General features: G+C 32.4%; 3 protein-coding genes and 1 non-coding gene across 5 annotated transcripts; 2 read left to right on the top strand and 2 right to left on the bottom strand.

Moving 5' to 3' along the window:
- Nucleotides 1–238: 238 nt before the first annotated feature.
- LOC130441370 (kinesin-like protein KIF14) lies at nt 239–4,014 on the bottom strand. The gene is made up of 3 exons (XM_056775024.1): nt 3,193–4,014; nt 2,496–3,133; nt 239–2,365 (listed from the first exon to the last, which is right to left on the bottom strand). Exons 1-3 carry the CDS (start codon nt 3,713–3,715, stop codon nt 1,421–1,423), a joined length of 2,106 nt encoding a protein of 701 aa, XP_056631002.1. The 5' UTR covers nt 3,716–4,014; the 3' UTR covers nt 239–1,420.
- A 166-nt stretch (nt 4,015–4,180) lies between these two features.
- LOC130442241 (U4 spliceosomal RNA) lies at nt 4,181–4,321 on the top strand. Its single transcript, XR_008909711.1, has one exon. It is a non-coding gene; the product is annotated as a U4 spliceosomal RNA (small nuclear RNA).
- Nucleotides 4,322–6,321: 2,000 nt separating this feature from the next.
- LOC130441333 (uncharacterized) lies at nt 6,322–21,579 on the top strand. Of its 2 annotated transcripts, none has more exons than XM_056774956.1 (5): nt 6,322–6,502; nt 7,270–9,773; nt 14,451–14,686; nt 15,426–16,741; nt 21,035–21,579. In XM_056774956.1, exons 2-5 carry the CDS (start codon nt 7,324–7,326, stop codon nt 21,356–21,358), a joined length of 4,326 nt encoding a protein of 1,441 aa, XP_056630934.1. In that variant the 5' UTR covers nt 6,322–6,502; nt 7,270–7,323; the 3' UTR covers nt 21,359–21,579. The 2 variants fall into 2 exon arrangements, with proteins under 2 accessions (XP_056630934.1, XP_056630935.1); XM_056774957.1 differs by lacking the exon at nt 6,322–6,502 and adding an exon at nt 6,968–7,099.
- LOC130441334 (small nuclear ribonucleoprotein-associated protein B) lies at nt 21,442–22,862 on the bottom strand. The gene is made up of 4 exons (XM_056774958.1): nt 22,560–22,862; nt 22,194–22,500; nt 21,955–22,137; nt 21,442–21,823 (listed from the first exon to the last, which is right to left on the bottom strand). Exons 1-4 carry the CDS (start codon nt 22,560–22,562, stop codon nt 21,678–21,680), a joined length of 639 nt encoding a protein of 212 aa, XP_056630936.1. The 5' UTR covers nt 22,563–22,862; the 3' UTR covers nt 21,442–21,677.
- Between the last annotated feature and the right edge of the window lie 175 nt (nt 22,863–23,037).

Consider the following 23,037-nt stretch of genomic DNA (forward strand, 5'->3'; position numbering starts at 1 on the left):
AATATTGTATTTAGAAACTTGGTAGATACCATTTATGAGAACTAAATTTTATCTATCAACTTAACATTTTGTGCTGTTAGTAAATTAAATAGATTTCAGAAACTTTTTTTTTTATAACTTTTATTAATTTTCACAAATTTATCCTTGGAATAGAATTGTTCTTTCATTCTCTTTGCTTTTATAACTTGTAAAAGCATAATTGTTTGATTTATAAAGCAAAGTGGGAAAACAAGGCACATTATCCTTCCATTGTTTAGGTAGTTTTCTTTTATTTCCTCTAATGGCTCGAACTGAAATTTCTTTTGTCCTAAAACTTTATCGCTGTGTAGAAGTGATATTTTCTCCCTAGTTTCTTTATAGCTCGATACATTTCAGAACATCTCCATAATAGGTCATTTCATCATCAAAATATAGCTTTCAGTGGAACAAAGGGTGTCGGTGTTCCGGCAGCTGTAAAATAAGTCAATTGGTTTTCGAAAATTTCTCAAGTAGTCATTTTGACCTCTCACATACATAAAATAAGCGAAAAAGCATCAAAAATTACTTTATTGGGTAACGAAACGTTATCTATCTTGGTATATTATTAGTTTCATGATTTATTTGAGTAGGATGGATAATTTACATTTTTATTCAGATTTTTAGATAAATTTCTAAACAGAAAAGAAAAAGTTTTTTTATTTATTTATTATACATAATTTTTATAATAAAAAAACACTGTCAAATATTTAAAAGCAATAAATTAATAAAAAATACAAAAATAAAAAATAATATCCTAGGTATGGTTTATTATTAATTTTGTCCAAGGACTCCCGAGGATTTCATCTGTAAAAATCAGTCAATGATGTCATCTATCTTGGTAACACCGTGAATTAGTTAATTACATCCAGGTTCATTTGAACTACTAGTAGTATCAAATTAGTAAAAAAATCAGATAAGTGGTAAGAATAAAATAGAAACATTTACTGGAAATCTAGATGGATACGTTACAGAAACCAGAAAAAAACAGCCAAATTATAATGAAACAGACAAAAGTTTAAGAAAACTCACCGCGACAAAAATGAGAGAGAATTATAGAAAAAAGCTGAATCTGGTACATAAATAGCCAAAATAAGAAATTAAGAGGTCTTGTTAACAATGCTGGACAGAACTCACAAAAAAAATCATAAAGTTGGAGAGAGATCTCATCAAATCATCAGTTTTTTCAGCATAGTATTAACATACAAAAAATTAATTTTGTGTTAATATCATTGTGAAATTGGTAATTTGACTGATTTACAAATGAAACTAAATTAAACTATGCTCTTCAATTTCAACAAAAAAATCACTATGAAAAACTGAAATGAAACTTCCAATTTCGTAAATAACAAAATCATATCAAACATCTGTGTTGAGCAATTAATCTACATCGAATCAAATACAATCACTTCAAATCATCTGTATTAAATGTTACAACTTTTTGACACCCGTTGTTTTTAATGTTATTTAAGAGAGCTGCCTCAAAGCTCTGCAAGGTCTTATTAACTTTGGCAAATAATAGGCATAGATTATTTTCATTTTCTGGAGGTTGAAGATTGGCCAATGCTTGATAAATTTGATTCATTGAAGTTAATATTTCATTTTTGTTGATTTTTTTTGCAAGATTTTTGCAATCTATCCAAGTTAAATTATTTACAAAATCGTTAATATTCTCATATCCTTTCATACTAATAGAATTTGTTAATATACGCGACTGTTTGTTCTTCAATGGATCTTTTATTATTAGAGCGTCTGATGAAAATGTGCAAATTAAACCATTTTTACAACACCAATTTTTCAAAACTTCTACTAAATCACTATCACATAAACTCGTTGTTTCTTGAGTTAAAACACCTTCCAATTCTTCGAGAAAATTGGTTTGATATAAAGATAAATTAACATTATTATCTATCTTTTTCATAATTCTAACTTTAGATTCTAATTCGGCTTTATACTTTTCAGCTTCAGCTAATTCCTTCAACTGACTTTCTTTAGTTTCCAAAAATCTCTTTTCCCAATTCCTCTGAGCTTCTTCTAACTGCTTCTCAGAATCTGTCAGTTTTTTTCTTAATTCATCTAATTCTTCATCATGGCTTTCGTTACAAGAATTTAAAGAAGATGTGGATAAGGAGCTCCTTTCATAATCTTGTCGCAGAGCTCTCAATCTTTCAACTTCGCATCTAAGCTCACGAATTAATCTATCATGGGGATTTTCATTAACTCTAGCTCTGTTCACTATTGATCTAGCTTGGCAAGCATACCTAAGAGTTGCTAAACTTTCATCTACATGCGTACTGGATGGTGAAATTGTTGCCAACATTGTAGTTAGTGAGTTTCCACCAAGACTTTCCTATAAACAAGAAATAATACATAAAAATTATGATAGAATATTTTAAGTAATAATTGAAAGATAAAAGTTTAAAATATAACTGCAAATTTTATCAATGCAAGAGAGAGAATTTTTTTATCTAAAATCTTACCCTAAGTAACCAGGTCAAAACAGATTCACGATAAGGCACAAAATGATTCTTCTTCTGGTCTGCCAAAGCTGAAATAACTTTTCCAAGTGTAAGTAATGATTTGTTTATATGAACCCCTTCTCTAATTTTATCTTCACTGCCTTGGGAATTACTCAATCGTTCACTACCTGCTAGATCTACTAAACTAATTCTACTTCTTCTGCTAGCACTTTCTCCATTCTTATCATCAGAAAGACAAAGTTCTATAGTAAAAATACTGTGAGATCTGGATGATTTTTCGTTCATAGTAGTAGCTGCTGTTGCTCTATTTTTGTTACCTATTAAGAGCCATTTTCTCAAATCATTGTAAGATTTAACAACTTGAATACTTAAATCAACTACATATGGTCCTAATTCTGGATGTTCTCTGACTTTTAAAGGCGTTTTATTAGTACTGGTGTTGTTGGAAAGTAAATCATGTATTTTTTCATTGTATATCTCAAAATAACTGATTTCTACTGTACATATGGAGGTACTATCTAATTGAGATATTCTATCAAAAATAGCTCTACAAAACCTCGGCGTAATCCCTGAGAAAAGATGACAATCAATATCAACAGCTTCACACATATTTTTACCCATCATACTGAAACTTTTGCCTAAAAATGAATATAATGAAATCATGCTAACTATTTCAAACTTCTCATACATTAATTACCCGAGCCTGTCTGTCCATAAGCAAAAAGACAGCCATTGTAACCTCTAAATGCACTATTGAGTAAAGGTTTTCCTAAAGTTAAAAATATATCCTCCTGAGATGCATAAATATCGTTAGATTCATCACACGACCAAAAGATATGATCATACTGAAATATATGATCAGTATTTAAGCCATTATTACTATTTTGTGCTCTAATAATTAATTCTTGCTTTCGTACACGCACCACGTCTGTAGCACCTACTATAACCAATTCTCTTGCATTCATAGGCCTTATCCTTACAGCAACGGTCAAGTTACTGACTTCGTCAAATTTGTCTTTACTGCTTCTTCTCTTGATTACTGGGGTTTCGACTTGTACAATATTGAAACAATCTGGTGTAGTTGGGACATATTCAAGCTTTTTAACTTTAGGAGTTGCATAGTTACACTTCGGAGTTGAAAAATGCGATTTCGGGGTTTTTTCAAATCCGCCACATGAGATGGGTTTAGTTCGGGAAGCTCCTGGCGTAGAAAGAGCCATATGTCAAGTTTTTCAAACACAAAATAGTTCAAAAATTACTTTGCATAATTTTTATATGCAGAAAATTGATAAAATAAGTTTACTGTGACATTTAAATTTGACATAACATTAATCACATAACCTTTAAAGGCAAAAACCGTTAGACTCCAAAGTTGATTTAACATACACTTAAAATGTATTATTTTTTACATCACAATAAAGATGAATTTGATGAATTCGAAAATATATAAGAGTTATATTAATAAAGAATTTTCCAAGCATTTTAAGAGTTATTATAGCGTTTAATTTTTAAAAAAGATAAGGGAGTTTCTTTTTATATATATATATATATATATATAAAGTTTTCTCTATGAAAGATTCAGGTTTGAAACATTGGACTATTGATAAGTAGATGGCACCACAAAAATATTTTACCTAAATACTTTTTATATATGAACTTAAGCTCAACATTAGATTGTATTTGTTAGCTTTGCGCAGTGGCGATATCGTAACCGATGAGGTGAATCCGAGGTGCGATTATTGCTAGTTGAAAACTTTAACCAATACCCCGCCATGTGCACGTGAAATACCGTGCGCTACGGCAATTTTTGAAAACTCCTGCGGGAGTTCGTATATTAAAACAAACATAAAGACTACTAACTGTTAAAATTAAATGAAGTTATTTTAAAATAGTTAATATACATAATAGTTAATCTGTCGAAGTTAATTCAACTTATTGATTTGTTTTTAAAATTTATCAATAGATTAATATTTCAAAGTTCCTAGTAAGAAATAGATAATTTTTTATTTTCGGAACTAAGTACACTAATTAAAAATAAAAGGCTTTAATGAAGTATCTACAAATTTCTTGGGATGTTAAAATATTGTACAGTATCCATATAATCTTGCCTATATTCTATTTTCATAACAGCAGTAAATTACGCATTGCATTGATTGATTTTTGTAACTTTGTATAATGTAGTTATTTTTAACGGAAGGTAGACTAGATATTCAAAAGGCATGGAGTCAAGGATAATTTGTTCCATTTCTAGAATACTTATACCCATATTAAATATTGTTAAGTGCTTCTGATACCCACATCGCTTCGTTATTTCATCATCGTAACACACGAGGGGTATAAAAAAAATAAACAACGTGAGACATTTTACAAAAAGAGGCAAACTAACAAACTATTCTGCCGGTTTCAGCGACGTCCTATTGTTATGTCGTTTATCAAAGCTTTTCAAAACTATTTGCAAATTAAAAAAAATGTTTTATTTTCTCCTTAATCGCTTCGGTCATCGTCTTGATTTTAGGTTTTAAAACAAAAATATTGACGTTTCAATCTATTTCGGTATTTATTTTGATAAAAACCGAAGTAGGTCATCAAAATTAAACAAAAAATTGTAAGGATAATAGTAAGTTGACTCTCAGAGAACAATTTGAATAAAATCAACTTGAAGGAAAATATAGATTCTGACAGGAAACGGAAGAAACTGTCGTAAACGAGTGGATTTACTGTGAAGCAAATTGCAGTTTCAGGTTTGATAAAGTAGCTAAGGAAAAGTATGAATCGGAATTTTACAAGGTCAAAGCTGATTCCTAGATACAATACTTATTATTAAACATTTCCTCTTTACGTAATTTAATCCATTGTGATTTAAACTAAATGTCGAATTATTAACCTAACAATAAAACTATAAAACATAACCTCAACTATGTAATTCGAATGCGATTAGCGTTAGGTACGTTAATTACGAGTACAGCAAAAAGATTTAATTTGGATTTTTCAATGTAGGTATTAACCTAAAGTTTTAGTCTACACATTTTCGAAGATCAAATCTGTTTTCTGGAGTGTGTCATGACTCTCTCGAGTATAGCATGCATTATGTTAGTAATTTCTTCCTATATTTTGTTTTTTATATCTTGAATAGCTCTTGGACGGTTCCAATAAAGACAGGATCTCAAAAAAATCACAAGGAGATAAATCGGAATACCGGATCGGCCACTGTAAATCGTTTCCGATAGAGACGATGCGTTTTGGGAAGTGACTGAGGGACTCTAGTTTTTTTTAGTTGTGTCGCATTTTCAAATTAGTCTAAATCTAGTGACCCGCATAACAATTGAGTTCCGATTCGGAACAAGGACCAAAAGGGGTAAATTGAAGCGATTCCGAAAGGCGCTGGATTTCCATCAAAGAACATTGTCTCGAAAAGTAGGCCTTTACGGTAAACGCGTCCTACTTATTGTTCCAATGTATGAGGGTGACTGAATTTTCTCTAGAACGAGACCACTAGCACTCCACTACAACATCAATCGACTAATTGACGCGCATTAAAAATAGTTATTTGTATGCCAAGGACTGAATGTGCTACTTTGTATTATATAAAAAGTAGTATTTAGACGACGTATAAGATCCAAAACTTCGGATAATACAAATAATTTCAGAAAAGTTAATGTTATGCAAAATCATCGAAATGAAACTGTCAACTGTCAATATTTAAGTGGCTAGAGTCACTCCAAAGCGTCCCGAGAGTGTTTTGCAGTACGGAACTGTCACTTTCATTACATGGAACATTCAAAACGCAACTTTCGGTGTGTAAATGAATACACAACGAACAACTATCAGATGGCGTCGTCTATGTATGATGTCGCATCCCTATATCATCTAGGGTGATTTCGTCTCTAGAATAGGTAGAAAATGTGAATTTACCTCTGTAGTATAAACTTGTTTTTCAAGATACTACCAAAATGTGTATTCCAAAGGATTAAAATCGCACGATATATCACGATATTGAAGCATCAATTGTGAGTAAGGTCAACAAACTATTACATAATTTTAGTTAGTCGTATTTAGTTCGTCCACACTTAGGACGAATGTTGTTTGCCCCAACACTAACGCAAGTGTGTAGAACTGGCGTTAGAAGATCGAATTGAATGGCTTTTTCATCGTACCACTTTGATTTGGCAACAACTTATTTTCTTTTTGTTCGGAAAAGGCGGGGAAGTGGGAAAAAATTGATTGAAAATGATGAAAAACGAATTTATCTTAATTTTGCCGAGACAATAAAACTAGTTTAGTTCATAAATAGTAGTTTTTCCATTTTTAAACGAGTAAGCCTCGTATAGTTATAAACACAAATGAAAATAGTGTCCGCTGCTCGTATAGACTTATTTAATTTCGTAAACAAAAAGACGGAAAATTAAGGGAAAAAAATAAATTTGACAACCGGACGCTCCCGATCTATTAATTTACTAAAATTAACTCAAGTCAGTAAGACGCGTTCAACATCGCGTCGAACACTTTCAGCATCCACACGGCAAACTCTTAAAATACACATTAGTTGATAATTTTCCTCGCCAGTGAAACACCTCCATGAATTTCAACAAAAATGATCCACTAAGGTACGTCAATAACACAATCATCGTTTAAGTTTAATCACCTCTGATATATTTAGAACTAAATATAGTTTCGAATGTACCTACTACTTAAAAATAGGATTGAATCGAATTGACACGTGTTGAATTATTTGATCGTTTATTATTTCTATTTTTTTGTCTTTTTTGTTTTATAGGTCGAAATGGGTTTTATTATTTTTCAAACGACATGAATCTGACCATCCGAGACGATGAGCTTCAAACAAAGAATACCCCCCGATAATACCGAACAAAATCTTGGCTGTGATCCAACCACGAATACTTCTAAGCGGAATAGTGGTCTTTTTGCTTTCTTAAAATGGTTCAAGCCCTCCACGTCCCGAGAATCCATAGACACGGATTTACAAATATCTCACTCAAGCAGCTGTGATAGCATAAATTCCTCCCATAGTGTCGGTACGGTGGCTTCTTTTTCTTTTATTGCACCTGGTGATTATAAAAATTGTGTTTCGGAAAAGTGCATCGCCCTCGGACCTGAAACTGATACATACAAAGCAAGACTGAAACAAAGGGATAAAATCAGGGAACGCGACAAAGATAAAAATCTCACATTACGCAAAAAATATAATTTATTTTTCAATAGAGATTCTTTATTGAAAACGAAAACTAAAAAAGTGGAAATTGAAAATTCGAAAAGTTTACCGTTAATGACTAAGGCCGTTATGGAAGAAACTCAAGAGGGAGTTAACAAAGTGGTACATCGTCGAACAAACAGTGAATCGTCAAAAATTAAAAAAGCGGGAGCGTACGTTCACGTGAAAGGTAAGAGGAAAGCCCCACAACCGCCAAACTCGAAAAATCCAACTGACGACTCATCTAGTTTAAGAAGAAAAAAACGTGTAGCGCCTTCGCCTCCGCCTCCGCCTCCGCCTCCGCCTCCTATGGCTTCCGAAGAAAAACAAATAATAGAAGAAAAGACTGATAATGCCGTGTACGAAGACGTAGGAGTGATTTGTAATGATTCCTTAAAATTAGATCACGGAATATTACGATCGCTCAAAGAATCAGATGCGATTCAAAATAGCTCATCGCTTTCCCCCTCTTCGGCAAGGTCGAGCGTCGTCGAGGCTCCCGTCTCACCTAGAGCATGGTATAAAAGAAACATAACCGACAAAACAAAAAAAGAAAATAGATACGAACCTATAGAAATATTACCCGAAGTTCCCTTTTCGCGAAATTCCACTTTAGATTTAACCACCGACGACAACAAAATAGAAAGAAAAAAAGACGATAAAAGAAAATCGGGTATGACTTTTCTCACTAATATAAGCGAATTAGATAGAGAAGCATACGAAATAGTTAAAAATAAAGAATCGGTATCGAATCTAGAGGAAATACCGGAATTTATGCGGCCGAAAAATACCAAAGCGGAACAAGAAGAATGGGTCGTATCACCGAAAAGAAGATCGGCCAGGGATCTGATAGCTAAATTTAACGCCATAACTAACGTTAGAAAGGGAGTTTTCGGCTCTCAAAAAGTTGAAAAACAAACCAGTCTAGATGAAACTAAACGTAGACAGGAATTCTTATTGGAAAACCATAAAAAACGTTTGGAAGAAATCGATAAAAAAAATACTCCTCTGATGAAATCGGAAAGTGCTAGTGCTATTAAACCCAAAAAAGAAACGCCAAAATTAGAAAAAAAAAGTTGGCAGTGTCCAAAGTGCAACGTAGAAAACGATTATTGGAGAATTATATGCCACGTGTGTTCAAACATTAAACCGTATTTCGACGATTTCTCCTCAACACCCAAACTTGATAAAAAAGAAGAAAAAAGCGTTCCAAAAGAAACTACGCCTCCGAAGAAAATAGAAATGAATTTCGAAAGATCAAAAACTCAAATTGGATTTTCCGCCCTTATAAACTATAATAACAAATTAAAAACCGGAAATTCCTCTAATATAACCGACGAAAAAATAGAAGATAATAAAAAAGAAGAAAAAGAGAAACTAAAAAAGATGTTGATCGATATGAAAAACTCTTTACCGAAAAGAAAATCGCACATTTCGCAAAGAAAGAACGCGTCTAGTATTATATTCGAAAACACTGAAGATATAATTAAAAATAACGAAGAAAATAAAGACGAATCGATGGATAAGACCGATGTTAAAACACAAGAAGAAAAAGTAGCGGAAATTTTAATTGGAACAACTACAACAGTTTATGAAAATATCAAATTAAAAAAAACTGATAACCCGAAACCACTAAAAGTATCTACTTCAGCTCAAACGACTGCCGCGGTCAAACAACAACTTCCAGCTTCGACCATAACTAATTTAATAGAAGATCAAAGGAACAAAAAGGATTTCAAGTTGATGCAATCCAAAGATTTTGAAAATATCTATTCGCAATCGAGTCAATCAGCTGCCAAAATGTACGCGAATCTAGTCAGGAACGACGAACTTTCTCTCTTTTTCAATATCCCGAAGAATGTGAAGAAAGACGAAAAAACTTGCAGAAATTTAAATAGAACAGATAGTCTGCAGATAAATAGATTGTTAAAAAAATTGGAGGTGTCCATTTCGAAAGGAGAATTGACCGACGCGTCCAACATTGCGCGGGAATTGGCTTTACTTAAAGTGAATTGTTCCGTTATTAGACATAAGACGTTAGCTTCCAGGGAAAAAACTAAAAAAATACAGTGAGTACTTTTTTTTATTATTAATACAATAATAAACTAACGATTATTTGAATTTAGAAGAATGGAAAATGAAAAATTTTATTACTAACGTTAACAATTTTGTTGTATCTACGAGGATGGTACCAGAAGTACCTGACCCAACTAGGAAAACACAAAAATTTTGGAAAAAAATATACCTTTTAGTTCCATACACTTTTTCCAGTGGTTTTCAATAAGTTCGATGCTCTTTTTCAAGTCTGGGAACAGAAAATAATCCGAGAAGACTAAAAACACTTTCTCCTTAGCCGAATGCGGCCGTTTTTGCTTAATTTATTCGCTCAAACGATGCAATAAATTTTCTTTTCAAGATAGTCAATGAAAATCATCCCAAAAAACCTGTAACCTTCTTTGTAGCCAGTTCTACCTCGATGGAAACTTCTTCCATTTTGCCTACAGCTTTCTCATGCCAAAATTTTCAGTTAATATGCGATGTATCACACTTTTTGAAATTCCTACTATGTCTGCTAGTTCGCGCACTTCAAGTCGACGATCATCCAGTTCCACTTTGTGAATTTCAGATCCCATTTGGTCGAAAACTTCGATGTTTTATTCTGCAGGTCGTACGGTCTCGTCTAAACTTTGCTATTGGATTTTTACAAATATGGTATTACAAAATTATAACACACCCTAATTAGGGGTTACATTGTATTGAACCTTTTTTTCAAGCGTCCCCTAAATAATTCAAAACATAGAAACAAACACAAAAGACTCAAACTGACTATTGTCCGAATCGTTTTCTGAAACAGTTGTTGATTCACGAAGATCCACCAACAGTGACGAAAACGCAAAAATCTGTCAAAAATCTCACGTTTCACAATGGAGAAATTCATCAATTTTTTGAAAGCAATTCCAAATATTTTGTGTTTGAAGCTCGGGCTGCAAAAATGTTTTGATGCAGGTGGTGATTACTTCGATAAGAAATAATAATAGCATGACTCTAATAGATATATACAGGGTGTTTCAAAACGTTGGCATGCGAGTTATATCACTGCATTAAGCGAAAAAAATCGATTCAACAACAAAGTTTAGCCAATCAAAGCTTGTGGAACCTGCTGTCGCATTTTTGAATTTACATTTTGTTTCTACAACGTACTCGAAGGTTTCCCGGCACCTATTATTATAGATCGTTGAATTTTTTGGCGTTTTTAGAAGGTAAAATGCTTCCACAAGCTTTGATTAGCTAAACTTTGTTGTTAATTTACGATTAATCTATGCTCTATAGACATGTGATTGTTTGGTGATATAATTCGCGTGAGAACGTTTCGAAACACCCTGTATATACTTAGGAGTAACTGGACGAAGCGACGCGGTGGTAGTTAAATTGTAAACAGCACTTTCAGTTCCGAAATTATATCCGTAAAAATCTATTTTAAGAGACTATTTTTAAATAAAGATTAAAGATATTTTTATATCGTTTCAATTATTTTCGTGCCTATAATATTTTATGCAACTTTTTCCTCTCTATAACTAAATATTAACGTTAATAAATTAATTATTTATGTAATCGATCGAATAATATGTGGAAAAATCGTTTTATCTTCGATTACGACTTTGTGTATATATCGTAAACAAAATTATTCACGTAGATCTCAATATTGATATTTGGGAGAGTGAAATTATAAACATTCTCCCAACAATTTTTAAAACGACAGACTCACAACCGAAATAAAGTACTTAACCTAAAAATTTGATATAAGGGGGGACAATGGGGCAATATTATGAACGCCTGGTGCAGTCGAGAGCATGAAGTCTTGGAAATCTTTGCCTCCATGACGATTCTAATATCTAAATCAAACTTTTAAACATTATTTAATAATTATTTATTTTTTGCAAAACTTTCAACCACTTTATCATTACATTTATTTAGGTTTTTATTTGTTATAACTCTGGGTACACTCATCATGACCAAACCATGGTTTTTAGTCTTTCGAAGCTGCTAAAGAATCGCTCTATTGTACAGATAGAGCATGGTAAAGAGATCGAAATTTTTAATGCTTTTTCCGTTTCGGGAAAGAAAGAATTTGTTTCTTTTAGGACTTCAACAACTATTAGATTTGTTTGATTAAACCTATCGTGCTACAATTGCTGCCAAAGTTCGATTTCATCCTTTGTTTGTCATCTTTTGCATTTGCACCGGGTTTAACTTAGATAATGCGTGTTTTCTTTAGCAAAACGTACTTCAACTGGGTAATAATTGAATTCAAGTACTGTATTACCAAAAACCTCTTCCAGTATTCTGCAGGCATTGATGTAATGTCCTCCTCCAGTCCGACTTTGTCTGCTTATAATTTCGTCTGTCACTTTTTCCCGATTGTCTTGTGTGTGGTTTTTAATTAAAAGTAAAATTCTTTTAACGTATTTCGAGGCTTTGACAACGTCTAAAGCTACTGATTGGAGTACGTTGACAACGGGTACCATCCAAGCCGAGTATTTGACTACCAACATAATCCCGAGAAGAAATTCTGGAAGTCACCGCACGCAGTTGGAAGGCACTTTTGCGAGTTGTACTATTTCCTTCTCGAGATAATATTTGTAAGGCAAAGTCTGGAATTATTAGGTGACAACTTCCTCCTCAAAACTGATTCCCGATTAAAGTTTATAGTATCTTTAGTGGTTCCCATGGAATTTCTAATTTCAGGAAGTGAATTTTTGGAATTTTGGGCATTTCTTGGACTTCCTGTGTTTCTTCATCAAAATATCGCATCCCAATCGAAAAAATATCAGCTGTTTCGGCTGCTAGCACACTATATGCCGCTAGTTCATAATATCAGCCTCAATAACCAACCATTTCATTTTGAATATCCACTGAACGGTAGTTTACATTCTTTTTTGCTCAATTTGTATCTTTAAAATCAAATCTCCCGCGTTAATTCACCATAATGGTTTTTTTTCTTATATTCGATAAGTTGTAAGCTAACCAACTAATTTTTTTTACATTTAAATTGTTTCCTTAAGTGAGTAAAACGATGTTAGACAGTTTACAATTTATGATAATTTTCTGCAGAACGTCTCTTTATAGCGAACGTTGTTTTTTGGTTACCATTTTTAATTGCAACGAGGTTACAATCGTTGATATTACCCCCAATCGTTTTGGGGTTTTTAAAGTTTATTTTTAAAAACATAAATTAGAAACTGCGAGTTCTATATCAGATTCAGTACTTTCATTATAACTTACCTTGTATATTGCAATTGACATCGCCTAGCTTCAGGATAAACCGTCTTCAGTCAGTGTTTCCAACTTAGGGGTTTTCTCCCAAATTTAGGGATTTTTATAACTAATAATTCAAAATCTTTGAAAATGATTTGTTATTTGAGTTTTCAATAATTTACGAATAAATAATTTGAAACAAATATATTGCTGGACGTATTTAGAGAGATATAGGGGGAATTCTAGGGATATTTGATTGTGGCTTTAGGAAGAAACATTTTTGAGAGTTGGGAACACTGTCTTCATTATTATTTATAAAATATTCAACGACTATTAACTTGAAAATATTTTAAAGTCTCGCTAATACAAAAATCAATTTAATGGCTGTGAATAAAATTATTTTTAGATTGTTTGGAAAGTTTCTGTCAACAGAAACACGTAGAACTTTTCCGGTTGTACGAAATGTACAGAACAATATTAATAGCGGTGGTTAAGATAAATTGTTGTGTGTCTGTAGGTGTTCAAACCATATAATTACAAAGCTGGCGATTTCAGATTGCACCCAAAGATCATTAAATAAGTTTATAATTTACTTTATATTAATAAAACCTCGTTGTTGATATAAACATAGGAAGGAATCGATAGATGTTATAGCTTCTAAAAATAACTAGCTTATTTCAAAAAGTTCAAAAAACAAATCAAGTTTTCAGCTAGTGACAATGTGCTATTAGATTTTTTAAAAATAGTTTCATTCGCTGAAATATGCAAAAATTTTTCTAAAAAAATGTTACTCAGTAAACAACATGAAGTGATTCATCGATTGCACGACATACGAGGGCGGTTTAAATATTATCAAGACAAATCATCTGACATTTATTGAAAATATTTGCAAATCCGAAATCTGCACGAGGCTTGAATTAAAGTTGCATCAAATTCGGCCATTTGTACGATGTTTTACTCCATAAATAATCCCACCTTATGTACTTTACGATTTAATAAAAAAACTACAATCAAAAGACTAAAAACTGTGTTTTCTATTTGATTTAAATCTTGCGTTAATTTTGGGACACCCATGATTCATTGATTAAACTTTATGTATTGCTCCACGTATACATTTTAAAATTTACATCGTGGCGTTTTGAGTAACTCATTGTCTGTGCTCAAAAAATTTGAAATGAAAATTACGTTTTGCTTGTTCCATTCTTGTCTTGTAAATCTCAAAGAATTCAATAGAGCATGATCCTAACTGATTCACTTTACGTAACTGGGTATTTTGAGGTTATGTTAGCAAGATGTTGCGGTTTTTTCCGGTTCAATTACGATTATTTGCATTGAATCTTTTAGAAGAGGCATTAACTACAAAGATTTTTTAGCCCCGCGTGTTCTATTTAACCTATTTTTTGTCACCAACATGTAATTAAAAACCAGGTCTTTTAACGAATCTTTTGGGACATACTTTTACGTTATTTTCATGCATTGTTGTATTTCAGAATTGAAATGTACGTTGAGGATAAAGTTTCCCATAGAGGACCGTTTCCAGTTGAAGTAACACCGGACCAAACATTAGCACAACTGAAAACCCAAATAGAAAAAGAGTTTGAGATACCAGTAGCATTCCAAAGATGGATACTGGGTAAAGAATTGGTGACTGATGATAGCGCCCGCTTGAAAGACTACGGTTTAGTCAAAGAAGGTTGTCCAGTATTTCTGTATTTGGTAGCACCAGGTAAGACATCAACCAAATAGGTTAAATTGAATCATCGATCTAAGTAAAGCCGCATTAGACTTTAGATCCAACATCATTTGTTATTAGTATAATGTCATGATGATGACTAACGACTTTTGACGTAGGATTAGTGCCAATTTTTTGATGTGCCGGTCAAAAGTTTTTGCCCACCCTATAGTTTATTGATCCAACTGGATTCCTCAAGTCATTTTCCCTAGTGGATCTTCTATTCTTCAAATCTTCTCCTAGTAATATCGTTTAAGATATCTTGATTCTTCTTCTGGTCCAGCACTCGATAGATCCGCTACACAATATTTACCTCAGACTGTTCTGCTGGACTTCGCCTTCTCACGATGGTTCTCGGTAGTGTTGCAACGCTGGTCAAGGCGATTCCTTCTCCGGTGATGTTCTGGTATACCATGCGTTCAACACCACACGCGTCACTCTATCGGCAGCTGGCACTGCTGCTCAGGATTTGGTCATATCTGAACATAAAATGAGGCCGATTTAGCCAAAAACTTGGAGCTCTTTTCAAGACCAGAATCCTCAACACTTCCTAATCCTCTACAAGGTCGAGATTCGTTTATATTTGGAGTATTTGCAGCTTTACACAAACTTGGGGCTTTCTTTAAGACTTTAAAGCTACTTCTAATAGACTACCTTGAAGTATATATCAAATTACAACCCATTGTTATTAGTCGCTTATATATTTGTTCTCAAAAATTAATTTTTTTTGCAGAAAAAACGACAGATGTCAAAAAAACAACGGATACAAGAGACATGCCTTCTACGTCAAAAGATAATAGTGTAGTGAAAATTACAGAATCAAAAGTAAAAAAAAACGTCACAATCAACAATAACCAAAATGATAGTTTCGTTAAGATTGATGAAAATACTGGAGGAAATCACACACCAAAGATAGTTGACGTAATACCAAAAGTAACGGAATTAGCGACGAAAATGCCTAACGTTGTCAACGTATCAAAAGAAGACGTAGATAAAACTAAATCTACAAGAGTCGAAGTAAAAGTTTTGCAAAAACCTCCTATTCCAGCAGAAGTTTTTAAAGTAGAAATCAAAACCGCACAACCACCGGAGATAGAACCAATACCAAAACGTACCAAAAACATAATTACAGAAACAAATATTGAAAAACCCGTACACGAGATGATTCCCGAAAAAGAACCGCCAAAAACACCCAAAGAAAACGTACTAGATCCAACATTAGAAGTAAAACCTATAGTCCAGCACGTTTTTCCTACAATTCAAAATTCCTATCAACTTCAATCACAACGAGATGTTTCAACAAAACCTAAAATTTCTCAACCGGAACGTAAATCTTCCACTGAAGAACCAAAAACTGCAACACAATTACCACCAAGTACATCTAACAACCCTCCAAAAGCAAAAGAAGAAGAAGATTTCTCAGATTACGAATCGAAAACTCTGAAACCTCCCAAAGAATGGGAATGCCATTTGTGTACATTACTGAACCCGATTACTAGTAATATCTGCGCAGTTTGTTCCACCATAAGACTGAGAACGAAAGTGGAAACAGTAGAAGAAAAACAAATCGAAAAGAAGCAACAAGAAACTACGAATATAAAAGAAGAAACTCGAGCATTAACTTATATGCAATTACTCAATTTAGACAATACCGATTTAATAGAAAACGCAGATACGTTCACTTGTTTGGTATGCTTCTTAGACGTTGGACCGAAAGAAGGAATCACGCTCCGAGAATGCTTACATCAATTTTGTAAGCCTTGTTTGGCGCAAACCATCGAATTTTCCGACGAAGCCGAAGTTAAATGTCCTTATAGGGACGAAAATTACGCTTGTAATATCAGTTTGCAGGATAGAGAAATTAAATCTTTAGTAAGTTCCGCGGTTTACGAGCAACACCTCGCGAAATCGGTCGCTCAGGCCGAAAACAAAATTGATAATTCGTTTCACTGCAAAACGCCAGATTGTAAAGGTTGGTGCGTTTACGAGGATAACGTCAACGAATTCAAATGTCCAGTTTGCAGAAGGACAAATTGTTTAACTTGCCAGGTGAGTTTATAAATATTTTGGTTAGGTTAAGGATTAGGAAAAGCCAAAAAATTACCTGTTACCTCTTCACCAACTGAAGTTTAATCATCCCAAGACAAATACGAAATCAATTATTCCAAATTATAATTACGACTTGGTAAACTAAGTACCAAGGTACTTGCTTCGGCAAAACTTGAGTCATGAATTGGAACGAGGAGAAAACAAGTAAAAACTGGGTAAAGAACGAAAAAATTCCAGAGATTAACATCACCATAAGAGAAAATTGGTTGGAGAAATCACCACGTGAATTTGGAATGAGGATTGGGTGTTGAGATTGGGAGAATATGTCCTAGCGTAGTCACGTGGCCGAATTAGCTAAGCCAGCTTCACAAAAACTTCAATACCAGACTCCTAAACACCTTCTAATAGTCTATCTTTGGAGTATTGCTCCCTCATTTGGAGCTCGCTTCCATGAGGAAGGACGATTCAATACAGAAAAGAGCCGTTCGACTTATAGGTGATCCAGAGTTGACTAGAAACTTGCGACAGCTTAGATCATAGAAGAAAAATCGCTGATTTGACTCTTGTTTTACCGATACTATCACGGCATATGCTTTTCCGAGCTGTACAACATAATACCACCTAGAGCAGTGTCTGCAAGACGAACTCGATAGACAGACGTGGCTCATGAACATAGAGCAGGCACCACTCGATGGTTTGTGCTTCCTATTTACGTAAAAAGAAGTGTCCTAGAAGCCAAAAAAGCGAAAACTCGTAGAATATGCTATAAAATTTAAAATGAAACCCTAATAAAGGTGTATTCATCGTCTGGCCTTCAATATTTTACTCATCGGCCATTAAATACGCCTCAAAAAATAACAATATGACAAAATTTTGTCTAATTCAAACTGGGCCCAATAAGTTCCAGTGACTTGACTGCCATTTTGAATCCATCATTGTAAATTTGGAGAAAATAATATTAGATTCATGATCTGTGACTTCAAAAACCCTTATTCACAATTTTTTGTTTTAGTCCAATCATTTTGTTTATTTATGTCCGCCATTTTGAAGAAAATAATATTAGATTCATGACCTTTGACTTCAAAAACCCTTATTCACAATTTTTTGTTTTAGTCCAATCATTTTGTTTATTTATGTCCGCCATTTTGAAGAAAATAATATTAGATTCATGATCTGTGACTTCAAAAACCCTTATTCACAATTTTTTGTTTTAGTCCAATCATTTTATTTATTTATGTCAGCCATTTTGAAGAAAATAATATTAGATTCATGACCTTTGACTTCAAAAACCCTTATTCACAATTTTTTGTTTTAGTCCAATCATTTTATTTATTTATGTCAGCCATTTTGAAGAAAATAATATTAGATTCATGACCTTTGACTTCAAAAACCCTTATTCACAATTTTTTGTTTTAGTCCAATCATTTTGTTTATTTATGTCCGCCATTTTGAAGAAAATAATATTAGATTCATGATCTGTGACTTCAAAAACCCTTATTCACAATTTTTTGTTTTAGTCCAATCATTTTGTTTATTTATGTCCGCCATTTTGAAGAAAATAATATTAGATTCATGACCTTTGACTTCAAAAACCCTTATTCACAATTTTTTGTTTTAGTCCAATCATTTTGTTTATTTATGTCCGCCATTTTGAAGAAAATAATATTAGATTCATGATCTGTGACTTCAAAAACCCTTATTCACAATTTTTTGTTTTAGTCCAATCATTTTGTTTATTTATGTCCGCCATTTTGAAGAAAATAATATTAGATTCATGACCTTTGACTTCAAAAACCCTTATTCACAATTTTTTGTTTTAGTCCAATCATTTTGTTTATTTATGTCCGCCATTTTGAAGAAAATAATATTAGATTCATGATCTGTGACTTCAAAAACCCTTATTCACAATTTTTTGTTTTAGTCCAATCATTTTATTTATTTATGTCAGCCATTTTGAAGAAAATAATATTAGATTCATGACCTTTGACTTCAAAAACCCTTATTCACAATTTTTTGTTTTAGTCCAATCATTTTGTTTATTTATGTCCGCCATTTTGAAGAAAATAATATTAGATTCATGACCTTTGACTTCAAAAACCCTTATTAACCATGTTTTGTTTTAGTCCAATCATTTTATTTATTTATGTCCGCCATTTTGAAGAAAATAATATTAGATTCATGACCTTTGACTTCAAAAACCCTTATTCACAATTTTTTGTTTTAGTCCAATCATTTTGTTTATTTATGTCCGCCATTTTGAAGAAAATAATATTAGATTCATGATCTGTGACTTCAAAAACCCTTATTCACAATTTTTTGTTTTAGTCCAATCATTTTGTTTATTTATGTCCGCCATTTTGAAGAAAATAATATTAGATTCATGACCTTTGACTTCAAAAACCCTTATTCACAATTTTTTGTTTTAGTCCAATCATTTTGTTTATTTATGTCCGCCATTTTGAAGAAAATAATATTAGATTCATGACCTTTGACTTCAAAAACCCTTATTCACAATTTTTTGTTTTAGTCCAATCATTTTGTTTATTTATGTCCGCCATTTTGAAGAAAATAATATTAGATTCATGATCTGTGACTTCAAAAACCCTTATTCACAATTTTTTGTTTTAGTCCAATCATTTTGTTTATTTATGTCCGCCATTTTGAAGAAAATAATATTAGATTCATGACCTTTGACTTCAAAAACCCTTATTCACAATTTTTTGTTTTAGTCCAATCATTTTGTTTATTTATGTCCGCCATTTTGAAGAAAATAATATTAGATTCATGACCTTTGACTTCAAAAACCCTTATTCACAATTTTTTGTTTTAGTCCAATCATTTTGTTTATTTATGTCCGCCATTTTGAAGAAAATAATATTAGATTCATGACCTTTGACTTCAAAAACCCTTATTCACAATTTTTTGTTTTAGTCCAATCATTTTGTTTATTTATGTCCGCCATTTTGAAGAAAATAATATTAGATTCATGACCTTTGACTTCAAAAACCCTTATTCACAATTTTTTGTTTTAGTCCAATCATTTTATTTATTTATGTCAGCCATTTTGAAGAAAATAATATTAGATTCATGACCTTTGACTTCAAAAACCCTTATTCACAATTTTTTGTTTTAGTCCAATCATTTTGTTTATTTATGTCCGCCATTTTGAAGAAAATAATATTAGATTCATGACCTTTGACTTCAAAAACCCTTATTAACCATGTTTTGTTTTAGTCCAATCATTTTATTTATTTATGTCCGCCATTTTGAAGAAAATAATATTAGATTCATGACCTTTGACTTCAAAAACCCTTATTCACAATTTTTTGTTTTAGTCCAATCATTTTGTTTATTTATGTCCGCCATTTTGAAGAAAATAATATTAGATTCATGATCTGTGACTTCAAAAACCCTTATTCACAATTTTTTGTTTTAGTCCAATCATTTTGTTTATTTATGTCCGCCATTTTGAAGAAAATAATATTAGATTCATGACCTTTGACTTCAAAAACCCTTATTCACAATTTTTTGTTTTAGTCCAATCATTTTGTTTATTTATGTCCGCCATTTTGAAGAAAATAATATTAGATTCATGACCTTTGACTTCAAAAACCCTTATTCACAATTTTTTGTTTTAGTCCAATCATTTTGTTTATTTATGTCCGCCATTTTGAAGAAAATAATATTAGATTCATGATCTGTGACTTCAAAAACCCTTATTCACAATTTTTTGTTTTAGTCCAATCATTTTGTTTATTTATGTCCGCCATTTTGAAGAAAATAATATTAGATTCATGATCTGTGACTTCAAAAACCCTTATTCACAATTTTTTGTTTTAGTCCAATCATTTTATTTATTTATGTCAGCCATTTTGAAGAAAATAATATTAGATTCATGACCTTTGACTTCAAAAACCCTTATTAACCATGTTTTGTTTTAGTCCAATCATTTTATCTATTTATGTCCGCCATTTTGAAGAAAATAATATTAGATTCATGACCTTTGACTTCAAAAACCCTTATTAACCATGTTTTGTTTTATTTCAATAATTTTATTTATGTCCGCCATTTTGAATTTTGAAAAAATAACATATTTCTACATAGCCACCTTGAAAAGGGTTGTATACTGACTTCTATTAAAATCAAAATATTTTAGTATTTTTGTCCGCGTGTTTCGAAAAATATGCTACTATAACAAAATGGTTTACTTCTTGTTAAATTTTATTTAATTTTCATTCAAAATTAGGAATTTGTACAACTTCTGATGAATATTATCTTTTATTTTCATTTCAGGCGATTCACGCAGGTATGAATTGCCGCCAATTCCAGGAGAAAATAAAGGACGACGCTAATCTTGACGAAGGTGGTAAAAAGACAAAAGCCATGTTAGAAGAAATGGTGCAAAAAGGAGAAGCGATCGAATGTCCGACTTGTAGGGTGATTCTAATGAAAAAATGGGGTTGTGATTGGTTGAGATGTTCCATGTGTAAAACTGAAATTTGTTGGGTGACTAGAGGACCTCGATGGGGACCTATGGGTAAAGGTGATACTTCAGGTGGTTGCCAGTGCGGTGTGAACGGCGTCAAATGTCATCCCAAGTGCAACTATTGTCATTAAATAAATTCGTTTTTTTATTCTCGAATATTCATCAAATTATTCTGTTGAAACTGCATTTTAGAGGATTTTAAAATAAATTCGTCTTGCAAAGGAAAGAAAAATGTACAAACATATTTATTTGAATCATTGGAAGCAAAGTGTTCAATATTTTATAAAAATCAACAATTTTAATGACACATCAGACAAAAAAAAAACTGAAAATAAATTAAATTATAATGACATTTTGTCATTTAGTTATTACTTCCTACACTATTTTTTTCCCTGACAACTTCCTAGAATAAAAAATATAGATTCATTAAAACTTAACCTAAAAATTATATTAGTAAGGTCTTGGTGGTCCGGGTGGTCCTCCTCTCATCATACCAGGTGGTGGTCCTCTCATACCCATCGGTGGTGGAGGTCCACCACGTCCCATTCCCATTTGTGGAGGCATTCCCATCATTCCTGGTGGAGGTCCCATCATACCTATCAATAAAAGTTGTATTTATTCCTAAATGTATCATCCAGTATCACCAAATAAACACAAATCATACCCAACTAATGAACAACCTGGATAAAGAATAAATCATATTTAGTATATAAATAATTTCACTTACCTGGTGGTGGTCCTCCCATTCTTGGTGGTTGATTCATTTGAGGTGGTGCTGATACTTGTCCTCTACCTCCTGGTGTCATTACTTGTTGAGACGGTCCTCCAACTCCCCTAACAGGGCCTTGTAGACCGACTGGTACACCTGGCATACCTGGTGGCATGCCTCTTCCACCAGCTCTACCAATACCTAAAAAAATAAAAATATTAACTACAGTAGAATATGTATTAAAATCCTCTACTTACCTGGACCTGGTGCTGCTCCAGGTATTGGTACTCTAGGCATTCCTTCTTCTGGAGCTGGGGCGGCCTCGGCAGTCAAACAAACTATACTTTCTCCTCTTACCAAAATGAAACCTAGGACTCTTTTATCCTCCCTTTCTACTTTGGAATTTTTTGGTTTGGTTCTTCGGAACTCTTCACAGTCATTTAGGATCATGTTCATATGCTTGTCGAAAGCTTTGAAGGTACCAATAAGAGTCCTAGAATCTTGCAATGTAACTCGGACTCTGTAGTTTAAATGCGCCGACATTTTATTATTTTTTCCGATCGTCTGAAAGTTATTGGTGGTTTATAAAATATACATATTCAAAATATATAAGCATATCTTACCATTTTTACTTTTCTATTATTTACTAACTCTATTAAACTAAAACGAATATCTTACGTCTTTTAATACCTAACCTAACTTAAATTAGTATAGGAACGCTTGTTTTTGACCGGCGATTTTCAGGCATACCAAACGTATATTGAGATTTAAAAAAAGGTATGAAATATTTTTTTCGTATTACATGGTCTTATAAACATATATTCATTTATAAGGAAAATATCATTCTGATTACTTCTTTACAAAATAATGAAAAATTATTTTTGAATTAAATAAATAACTTTCAATTCTAAACTTATTCCGGATATGACGACATAAGTGTGAATAAAAAATATCCCCAGCTCCAACTTATAAAGTTCAAATAATCACATTCTTCTGTAATAAAATAACTAAAATTTTTGAAAAAATATGTAAAAAATAGTTTATCAAATTTAAATTAATTATTTAATATTTATGAAATCGTAATTTTAAGCAACTATTCTT

This window comes from Diorhabda sublineata, chromosome 3 (genome assembly GCF_026230105.1).
Source record: "Diorhabda sublineata isolate icDioSubl1.1 chromosome 3, icDioSubl1.1, whole genome shotgun sequence".
Taxonomy (NCBI): domain Eukaryota; kingdom Metazoa; phylum Arthropoda; class Insecta; order Coleoptera; family Chrysomelidae; genus Diorhabda; species Diorhabda sublineata.

What these genes read in the sequence shown, in the direction of transcription:
- LOC130441370 (XM_056775024.1), bottom strand. Translation starts at nt 3,715, where the DNA reads ATGGCTCTTTCTACGCCAGGAGCTTCCCGAACTAAACCCATCTCATGT. An exon ending in TTATGGACAGACAGGCTCGG is followed by an intron (nt 3,134 to 3,192) that starts GTAATTAATGTA and finishes ATTCATTTTTAG; the next exon opens with GCAAAAGTTTCAGTATGATG. An exon ending in TTTTGACCTGGTTACTTAGG is followed by an intron (nt 2,366 to 2,495) that starts GTAAGATTTTAG and finishes TCTTGTTTATAG; the next exon opens with GAAAGTCTTGGTGGAAACTC.
- LOC130441333 (XM_056774956.1), top strand. Translation starts at nt 7,324, where the DNA reads ATGAGCTTCAAACAAAGAATACCCCCCGATAATACCGAACAAAATCTT. An exon ending in GAAAAAACTAAAAAAATACA is followed by an intron (nt 9,774 to 14,450) that starts GTGAGTACTTTT and finishes GTTGTATTTCAG; the next exon opens with AATTGAAATGTACGTTGAGG. An exon ending in CAAATTGTTTAACTTGCCAG is followed by an intron (nt 16,742 to 21,034) that starts GTGAGTTTATAA and finishes TTTTCATTTCAG; the next exon opens with GCGATTCACGCAGGTATGAA.
- LOC130441334 (XM_056774958.1), bottom strand. An exon ending in TGGAGCAGCACCAGGTCCAG is followed by an intron (nt 22,138 to 22,193) that starts GTAAGTAGAGGA and finishes TTATTTTTTTAG; the next exon opens with GTATTGGTAGAGCTGGTGGA. An exon ending in AATGGGAGGACCACCACCAG is followed by an intron (nt 21,824 to 21,954) that starts GTAAGTGAAATT and finishes TTTTATTGATAG; the next exon opens with GTATGATGGGACCTCCACCA.